General features: G+C 40.3%; 1 protein-coding gene across 5 annotated transcripts; it reads left to right on the top strand.

The window, feature by feature from the left end:
* Positions 1-285: 285 nt before the first annotated feature.
* Positions 286-8,597, top strand: LOC107306710 (uncharacterized). 5 transcript variants are annotated; one of them, XR_014939314.1, is made up of 2 exons: positions 286-494; positions 7,728-8,597. XR_014939314.1 is itself a non-coding variant. In XM_015850042.3 (2 exons), the coding sequence occupies exon 2, from the start codon at positions 2,227-2,229 to the stop codon at positions 2,830-2,832; it is 606 nt and encodes a 201-aa protein (XP_015705528.1). In that variant the 5' UTR covers positions 402-494; positions 2,126-2,226; the 3' UTR covers positions 2,833-3,000. The 5 variants fall into 5 exon arrangements, 2 of the variants coding, with proteins under 2 accessions (XP_015705528.1, XP_015705530.1); XR_014939316.1 differs by lacking the exon at positions 7,728-8,597 and adding an exon at positions 1,833-2,117; XM_015850042.3 differs by lacking the exon at positions 7,728-8,597 and adding an exon at positions 2,126-3,000 and having other exon boundaries at positions 402-494.
* Positions 8,598-10,308: the final 1,711 nt, after the last annotated feature.

Genomic DNA, 10,308 nt, shown 5'->3' with positions numbered 1-10,308 from the left:
GTGCATCAGCATGCATGAAATTGTTTGCCGTGACTTGAGTTTAGCACTGCATTGTGCCCCATGCCCTGTTTGCAGCCCACGTAGGTTTAGCAGGTCACTGACATTTGATCAGCACCAAGTGATGGCTGTGTGCCCCTTGCTGGGAAAGAAAAAATTACCTCAGAAAATAGCTCACAGGACCAAACACATATCCTATCTATAAGTTTTTAAGATACATTTTTGTGTTTTCATTTTGGGTGAGTCAGGTGTCACTCGTTGTTCTTTTGAACTTGAAGTGTTGAACAGCTAAAGCTAAACCTCTTATGTAACAACAGCAACCAAAAAAAGATACAGACATATCTGCTATAATAGCAAATACTTTTCAGAAGAATGGAACTTTTGTGGTCACCAGAGGCATTTTGTTACATCACCCGTGCTGTGAGTTCTGGAATGACGTGGCTAACGGATCTGCCACCATATGCCAGATGGCTGAGTGATTCAAGGATAACACAACAGTAAGTGCCATATGATCTCCTTCATTTATCATACTTGATACTCTACAGATACTTACACTCTCAGAACAACCGATTGTATCCTCAGTGAGTTGAGAAGTCGCCATGTCTGGCAGTGTTCAAGAGGCATCTGAATGAGGAGCTACAAGAGATGGTTTAGTGGTTTAGTGGTAGCAATGGTAATGGGAGGATGGTTGGACTGGATGCTCTTGTAGGCCCTTTCCAACCTTGAAATTCTGTGATTCTATAAAACTTGGCTTAAATTCAAGGCCATCCCCAGTCCAGATCAAGGTAGTTAAAATAAAAACAAAATGAATAGCAAATTCAATTGTAATTAAGGTGACTGTTCTAGAGCAACATATGTTTTGTCAAGCATTGCCAGGAGTGGATTGAGGCACTCAAGAGAGCCAGCTATGAGTTCATAAGAAGAAGTTTGATTTTCTATTGAAAAGAGATCCAGATGACAGGGAAGGACCCCCTGAAGCAGTTTGGGATCTCAGAGAGAGCCCAGGGAACCCCCTTCCAGCTGTCAAGCTGCAAGCAGTAATTTCATAGGATCTATCTGAAGGGTCAAACCTAACTTTGCTCAGGAGGAACAGTGGCAGATCCATTCCTCCCACCCCAAGCAGTGACCAACTGACTTCTGAATTTATTAGACAAATGGAATAGATTTTCTTTCTTTCTTTCTTTCTTTCTTTCTTTCTTTCTTTCTTTCTTTCTTTCTTTCTTTCTTTCTTTCTTTCTTTCTTTCTTTCTTTCTTTCTTTCTTTCTTTCTTTCTTTCTTTCTTTCTTTCTTTCTTTCTTTCTTTCTTTCTTTCTTTCTTTCTTTCTTTCTTTCTTTCTTTCTTTCTTTCTTTCTTTCTTTCTTTCTTTCTTTCTTTCTTTCTTTCTTTCTTTCTTTCTTTCTTTCTTTCTTTCTTTCTTTCTTTCTTTCTTTCTTTCTTTCTTTCTTTCTTTCTTTCTTTCTTTCTTTCTTTCTTTCTTTCTTTCTTTCTTTCTTCCTTCCTTCCTTCCTTCCTTCCTTCCTTCCTTCCTTCCTTCCTTTCTTCCTTTCTTCCTTTCTTCCTTTCTTCCTTTCTTCCTTTCTTCCTTTCTTCCTTTCTTCCTTTCTTCCTTTCTTCCTTCCTTTCTTTCTTTCTTTCTTTCTTTCTTTCTTTCTTTCTTTCTTTCTTTCTTTCTTTCTTTCTTTCTTTCTTTCTTTCTTTCTTTCTTTCTTTCTTTCTTTCTTTCTTTCTTTCTTTCTCTCTTTCTCTCTTTCTCTCTTTCTCTCTTTCTCTCTTTCTCTCTTTCTCTCTTTCTTCTTTTTTTTTTAATGAAAGAACACTTGTTTTTCTTTTAAGGAAAAAACAAAGAACATGATAACTAAGGATAACTATAAATATTCTGGATTTCACCAAGAATGCATTCCACTTGGTATGTTTATGAGATAGATTTCCAAACTTTCAAGATGCTAAACTTTTAAGGTTATTTCCCATATAATGAATTCAGTCTCATTGATTTTAATTTATTATTTGTGTGTACTTCTGGGCAAGGAAAATTACTCAATACTTGTCAAATGTTAGAATGGCCGTTATTTCTAGTTTACATTGTGGACTGATTATTTATTTATTTATTTATATGCTCTTCAAACAAGAGCCTGATGATATTTTACTTCCCCGGATTATTGAATATAAAAGGCTGAATTGCCTACCTGGACCGCAGCACAACCCACAGATGGTGCAGTAAAGTGACGAAATGTTTGACACAAAGGAAGAGGAGTCTTTAACCAATATCAGTTCACTACCGCCTCCATCTGTCATAGAGGACAATCAGAGACTTCGGGAACAGAATCAAATTCTTCAGCAAGAGAACAGATTCTTGTGTGTTGAGAACAAAGCTTATTGTCAACAGAATCAACTAATCCTAAGACAGAATAAAGCTCTTTGGGAACAGAACAGAAATCTTCAGGAGAAGTATATACGCTCTTCAGAAGAAAAACTCTATGAGAAATGGCGAGAATTCTTCCAACTACGATTTAAAGCTTGCAGAGAAGAGGATACAGTTCTCAGAGTACAGGAAATGGCATTTGTTATGCAGAACAAAGCTAGGTGGGAAGAGCTTTTAGCTCTGTGGGAGGAAGACAAAGCCAAGTTTCTTCAAAAATACAGCAAAGGCATCGAGGAGGAAAAGAAGGCTCTCTGTGATGAAAAAAATGCCCTTGCTGCTCAGCAACTTTGCCTTCTAAGGGAGAATAGGGCACTTCAAGATGAAAGGGAGGTCCTACATAGTCAGAGAAGAGCTATCCTAGACGAGCAAAAATTCCTCCATGATTGGTATAACACCCTTCAAGAAAAGAAATAAATCAATGAAAGTTTCAGATGTTTAGAGGGATTTAGAAGGAGAAGTAAGGAATTGACAAAGAAAGGCAGTAGTTACCATTGTTAACCAGATATTATGGTATAGCCTACCTAGCAGCACATTTGCAGCAACTCATGATTAAAATCTGGCACAATTATGCCCTATGCTAGAGCCTAGAAAGTCTGAAGGTATGTTGATATCTTTGCTCCCTAAGGGCAAATAAACTACTTCTGGCAATACATATCTGCAGAAGTTTGCTTTATTGGGATACTGAACACCACTAAAAACATGTTTCTGACTACACTCCCATTGGTGTAGGATCTGTAGTTATTTGTGCTTCAAATCAAATCTCATTACCTGAAAAAAAAAGAAAAAAAAATAATAATAAAAAAGGCAAGCAAATGAATAACAACCAAAAAATGTTGTATATAAAAATACCACCCCATCACATGCTTATTTCAGAAGCTTGCAAGTGAAAATCCATACCAGAATAAAGCACCATATTAAGTCTACCTGGTTTTCGTAGCACACCAGGGTCAATACTTCATTCTGTGGGCACAACCCATCTGCTGCATCTGGGCCTAGCCATAAGCAGGCTGTTAAAAACCAATCTTTATCACTTAACCTTATTTTCAAGTATCAGGACCTTTGTTTTTTTTACAAGTATAGTGTTTTTGACATAACTACAGCACTGTGTGACTAAGTGTGTAACCTTCTTATAATATCATTATCTCTTAGGAAATGTATGTGAGCACAGAATCACAGAGTCATCACTAAAAGACTTATTTATTTGCATGGCAACAGAATGTAATGGAATATTGGCAGAAAGGTTCAGCTTCTACTGCCAGACCTCCAACATCAATACCATAGAATCACAGAATCTCCAAGGTTGTAAAAGACCTAAATGATCAACCAGTCCAACCGCTCACCTATTATCAATAGCTCCCACTAAACCATGTTCCTCAACAAAACATCCAGTTGTTCCTTGAACACCTCCAGGGTTGGTGACTCCACCACCTCCCTGGGCAGTCCATTCCAGTGCCTGACCACCCTTTCTGAGAAGTAATACTTCCTGATGTCCAGCCTGAATCACACCAGCCCCAGCTTGAAACCATTCCCTGTGGTCCTATCACTAACAACACGAGAGAAGAGGCCGACCCCCAGCTCACTACAACCTCCCTTCAGGAAGTTATAGAGAGCAATAATGTCTCCCCTGATCCTCCTCCAGTCTCCAGCATCTTCAGCCTCTTCTGTCATGGGACAAGATAATAAAATAGAAGGCATTATTTTCATAGCAGCCCTCATGTAATATAACATAGTTAATAATTGTATATTGTATTATAGTAACAAAACTTCTTTAAATTTTTAATGCTTTTTATTTAATCATAAAGAAAAGACAGTAACCAAACCATTATACTTGTGGGATAGTGACCTCATCCCAGTGAAACTAATGAATCAGTTTGGTTCCACCTCATAACCTCTGGAGATGTCTTCATTATATACACATACCGCTTTAGTCTGATATATAAAGTATGTGGATAAAGTGGCACATTGGCCAATTGTTTAATGCTTCCTTGCAATCAACAGGTATACATCTAAAACATCCCTGATGTTACAATACCATATTTTTATAGTGATGTGTAAAAGTTAATCTTTTTAGACTGCTTCTTGATCCATACTTTTAATCCAGTGTAAACAATATAACATTCCCATGACTGGGAATATAAGGCATAAACAAATCAAATTAAAAAAATATATAATTGTCCTTTTAATTTGAATGACAGAGTCCAAACAGAGGGATACAGTAATTCTACCTCTAAAAAAGGTTATAGATGTATGTATATTTTTGTCACATAAGTATACGCTGCAGTGGAGACTAGCTTCAGAGCAGGTGAGACAGCACTAAGCAAAAGATCTGGAGTAAAAAGGGCCAACAATAAAAGTTCTTTTTAAGGCTTTTTTTGAAGCTAGCAACAGTGCTGCATTTGTGCTGGGGAGCTGGAAGCTTGTGGTTGGGATGCTGAGTCAGCAGGGGTGAAGTTGGCACATTAGCAGCACAGTTTAAACACCTGCCCTTAACATTCACACCTGATAATAAGCTTTAAATAGCTTTGGGAGGCAGGAGGTGCTCTAAGTGTCTTAGCTGGCTAGTCACAGGGCATACCAGGTGAGTAAGCATTATTGCTGCCTTCTGAGAACAAGGGGGTTCAGTTAGTGCTGCCTTCCTGGGGCCTGGGTCAGGGACATAACCAGGATACTCTCAAAGCTGGTTCGGCCCACTGATTATTTTCTACTACTCATAGTTCAAATAGACAGTGATGAAATTGCTCAGAGAAGCCTATGAACTTTGTAAAAGAGATTTCAGGGGTTTAGGGTGGTTAGTTGAAGGAGTGGGACTTCAAGACTTTTTTTGTTCAGTATCTCCAGGGGCACTGAGGTACATAGAGTGGTTTTGGAAAGCACAAGGAATGAATAATTGGCTCAGAGGCTAGTGCTGAGCCATTAACTTTGGGTTCTTTGACTATGGGTAGTTTACTCAGCCCCTGGCCTGCTGTCCATGAATAATGGAACCCACCTAAACCCACCCCAACAAATCCTAGTGCAGGAGCTATCAGGGCTTATTGAAAGAACTTTAAATTAGCTATGATGGGGGAAGGGGACAACACAGAGTTGTGCCTAGGGGAATGATGCTTGAGCTGGGAGTGAGACAGATGACTTTGCTGAAGTGCGTCTACATCAATGCATCCATCATGGGCAACAAGCCCATAATGGACAGGCAAGTTATGCTCAGGTCATTTCATGCCCTGATCTGAAAGTCTGGGATGATATGCAGAATAGACCCCCAGTGATTCAGGTGGAGATAATTAAAGAGCCTGGGCTGCCACAAGTCCATGGGACTGGATGGGTTCCACCCTCTGGTGCTGAGGGAGCTGGAGGGGGTGGTTGCTGAGCCATCTATCAGCACTCCTGGTTAACTGGAGCAGTCTCAGAGGATTGGAGGCTTGCAAATGTGATGGCCATCTACAGGAAGGGTGGTAAGGTGGATCCAGAGAACTTCAGGCCCATCTGCCTGACCTCAGTACCAGGGAAAGTTATAGAGCAAATCATCTTGGGTGAGATCACACAGCACACGCATGGCATCCAGGGGATCAGACCCAGCCAGCACAGACAAATGAAGGGCAGGTCGTGCTTGACCAACCACATTTCCTTCTACTACTGGGTGACCAGACTGGTAGATGAGGGTAAGACTGTTGATGTAGTCTACCTAGACCAGTATTCTCCTGGGGAAACAGGCACCCCCTGGCCTGGACAGGCATACCCTTACTTGGGTAAGGAAATGGCTAGAGGACCATGCCCAGCAGGTAGTGGTTAATGGAGTTTGTTTCGGCTGACAACCCTTACAAGTGGTGTCCCCCAAGGGTCGGTACTAGGGCCCATCTTGTTTAACATCTTCATTGATGACCTAGATGAGGGGATGGAGTGTATCCTCAGTGAGTTGGGAGAAAGTGTTATCTGCCTGAGGGTAGGGAGGTTCTACAGAGGGATCTGGATGGCTGGGCTGAGGTGAATGGGATGCCATTCAACAAGGCCAAGTGCTGGGTCCAGCACTTTGGCCACAATAACCCCAAGCAGCGCTATAGGCTTGGGGTTGAGTGGCTGGATGGCTGTGAACAGGAAGGGGGTCTGGGGGTGTCGGTCGATGCTCGGCTGAACATGAGCCAACAGTGTGCCCAGGTGGCCAAGGATGCCAATGGCGCTCAGGCCCACATTAGAAAAAATGTGACCAGCAGGAGCAGATCATCTCCCCGTGCTAGCTAGTGAGGCTGCATCTGGAGTACTGTGGTTTGGGCTCCTCACTACAAGATTGACATTGAAGCCCAGGAATGTGTCCAGAGAAGGGCAACGAAACTGGTGAGGGGTCTGGAGCACAAGTCTTATGAGGAGCGGCTCAGGGAGCTGGGATAGTTTAGCCTGGAGAAGAGGAGGCTCAGGGGAGACCTCATTGCAATCTATAACAACCTGGAGGGAGGTTGCAATGAGGAGGGGCTTGGCTGCTTCTCCCAGGCAACAAACAGGACCTGAGGAAATGGCCACAAGTTGTACTAGAGGAGGTTCAGACTAGACATAAGGCAAAACTTTTTCTCTCAGAGAGTGATCAGGCACTGGAATGGCCTGCCCAGGGAGGTGGTGAAGTCGCCATGTCTGGCAGTGTTCAAGAGGCATCTGGATGAGAAGCAATGAGAGATGGTTTAGTGGCTTGTGGTAGCAATGGTAATGGGAGGATGGTTGGACTGGATGCTCTTGTAGGCCCTTTCCAACCTTGTGATTATGTGATTTGGGATCTTGGAGGGAGCACGCTTCCAGCTGTCAAGCTGCAAGCAGTAATTTCATAAGATCTATCTGAAGGGTCAAACCCAGCTTCCCCCAGGAGGAACAGTGGCAGATCCATTCCTCCCACCCCCAGCAGTGACCAACAGACTTCTTAATTTATTAGACAAATGGAATAGATTTTTATTTTTTTTTAATGAAAGAACATTTATTTATTTATTTGTTTGTTTGTTTGTTTGTTTGTTTTAAGGAAAAAACAAAGAACATGATAACTAAGGATAACTATAAATATTCTGGATTTCACCAAGAATGCATTCCACTTGGTATGTTTATGAGATAGATTTCCAAACTTTCAAGATGCTAAACTTTTAAGGTTATTTCCCATATAATGAATTCAGTCTCATTGATTTTAATTTATTATTTGTGTGTACTTCTGGGCAAGGAAAATTACTCAATACTTGTCAAATGTTAGAATGGCCGTTATTTCTAGTTTACATTGTGGACTGATTATTTATTTATTTATTTATATGCTCTTCAAACAAGAGCCTGATGATATTTTACTTCCCCAGATTATTGAATATAAAAGGTTGAATTGCCTACCTGGACCGTAGCACAACCCACAGATGGTGCAGTAAAGTGACGAAATGTTTGACACAAAGGAAGAGGAGTCTTTAACCAATATCAGTTCACTACCGCCTCCATCTGTCATAGAGTTTAACCAAGGAGTCCGGAAGGACAATCAGAGACTTCGGGAACAGAATCAAATTCTTCAGCAAGAGAACAGATTCTTGTGTGTTGAGAACAAAGCTTATTGTCAACAGAATCAACTAATCCTAAGACAGAATAAAGCTCTTTGGGAACAGAACAGAAATCTTCAGGAGAAGTATATACGCTCTTTAGAAGAAAAACTCTATGAGAAATGGCGAGAATTCTTCCCACCGGGATCTAGTGCCCACTGGGAAGAGGACAGAGTTCTCAGAGTACAGGAAATGGTGCGTGAGATGCAGGTCAAAGCTCGGTGGGAAGAGCTTTTAGCTTTATGGGAGGAAGAAAAGGCCAGGTTTCTTCAAGAGTGCAACAGAGTCTTCGAGGGAAAAAAGAAAGCTCTCTGTGATGAAAAAAATGCCCTTGCTGCTCAGCAACGTCACCTTCTAAGAGAGAATAGGGCACTTCAAGATGACAAGATGATCCTATATAGACAGAGAAAAGTATTCCAAAATGAGCAAAAATTCCTCCATGAGTGGTATAACACCCTTCAAGAAAAGAAATAAATCAATGAAAGTTTCAGATGTTTAGAGGGATTTAGAAGGAGAAGTAAGGAATTGACAAAGAAAGGCAGTAGTTACCATTGTTAACCAGATATTATGGTATAGCCTACCTAGCAGCACATTTGCAGCAACTCATGATTAAAATCTGGCACAATTATGCCCTATGCTAGAGCCTAGAAAGTCTGAAGGTATGTTGATATCTTTGCTCCCTAGGGGCAAATAAATTACTTCTGGCAATACATATCTGCAGAAGTTTGCTTTATTGGGATACTGAACACCACTAAAAACATGTTTCTGACTACACTCCCATTGGTGTAGGATCTGTAGTTATTTGTGGTTCAAATCAAATCTCATTACCTGAAAAAAAAAGAAAAAAGAAAAAAAAAAAATAATAGAAAAGGCAAGCAAATGAATAACAACCAAAAAATGTTGTATATAAAAATACTACCCCATCACATGCTTATTTCAGAAGCTTGCAAGTGAAAATCCATACCAGAATAAAGCACCATATTAAGTCTACCTGGTTTTCATAGCACACCAGGGTCCTGTCTCCAGGTCCCTTGTCCTGTCTCTGTATGATTGTGTAAGAAATCAGTCTCTCTCTCCTATTTATAAGCTGGTTATAGTTTTTTATGTACTGGAAAACTGTGATGAGTTCTCTCTAGATCTTTCTCCAGGGTGAGCAAGCCCAGCTTCCTCAACATGTCATAGTAGGAGAGATGCTCCTGCCTTCTGGTCGTTATCATGGTTATCCCCTGGACCTGCTCTAACAGCTATGTTCTCCTTGCCCCGTTGCCCTCACACCTGGGTACAAAATGTCATTTGGGGTCTCTTGAGGGTAATCACCTCCCTTGCCACTCATTTCTCTTTCTGCTGCAGCCCAGGATCCAATTGGCTTTCCAGGCTGCAAGCACACACAACCAACTTTTATCCGTCTGCCTCTTCATTCACCAGAACCCCCAAGGCCTCTATGAATTCTAATGAATTCTTCTCTTAGTAGAGGAATAATTACTCTTCTAATTCTTCAGTTATTCCATTTCTTCAAAATACAGTGAGAACTAAAAGGACCTCAGAATAACAGTAACAGAGCAAAAGAAGTGTATTGAAAGTGATGTAAAAGCAAACTAGATATTCAGTGTCTGTTACTTATGTGTATTGCAAGCAGTGTGCTGTACTCTCCAATTCTGATAAAACATTTGTAGTTGTTGATGTTAACAGACTTTAGCCAGTTTGTGCAATACACTGGAAATGCTTCATTGCAAAAATTCTTTTTATACCATAACTCAGGAATGAATATGATAAAGTTCTTTGACTGTGATAATTCAGTAATGATGTCAGGCTCTTTTTAGCTCTTTTTTCTATTACTGATTGCAACCAGTTTCATTTAAAGAAGGGAAATGTATGAGGAAAAAAGCTAAAGCAGTTCTTGTTTTGTTGTCAGCCAGCCACTGGGAAGACATAAACCATCATATCCACTGACTACTAATGTGTCTCCTGGTGAATCTTTTTTATTTTTTTAATGTTTTTATTGTACATATTTTTCATATTGTACGCTTTTACCATGAAGAATAATGGTGCTGGTAAATGCCTCTTTTCTTCCCTACTTTTGGCACCTTCAAGGTTTCTGCCAGATAATTTTTGCTACATGCTTCCTAGCTTTTATGTTGTATTAACTGTGAGCCATCATTTCATTTGCATCTTTTCCAAGTAATACAGCTTTTAAAGGTTTCTATCACATTTTGCAGTCAGTATTACCTCTTTCTGATGATAAATTCTACTTCTTAGTCCACTCTGGGTGTTTTTATACAGAAGTTGTTGCCACCTCTAATTATCTTCTCTGTATTTTAATAGTATCCAGTTCACATTTCACATTTTAAACTGT

The sequence above is a fragment of the Coturnix japonica genome, chromosome Z, assembly GCF_054131305.1.
Source record: "Coturnix japonica strain WE chromosome Z, WE-NBRP24, whole genome shotgun sequence".
In the NCBI taxonomy this organism is placed as follows: Eukaryota; Metazoa; Chordata; class Aves; order Galliformes; family Phasianidae; genus Coturnix; species Coturnix japonica.
This window is presented reverse-complemented; position numbering and strand designations above follow the sequence as displayed.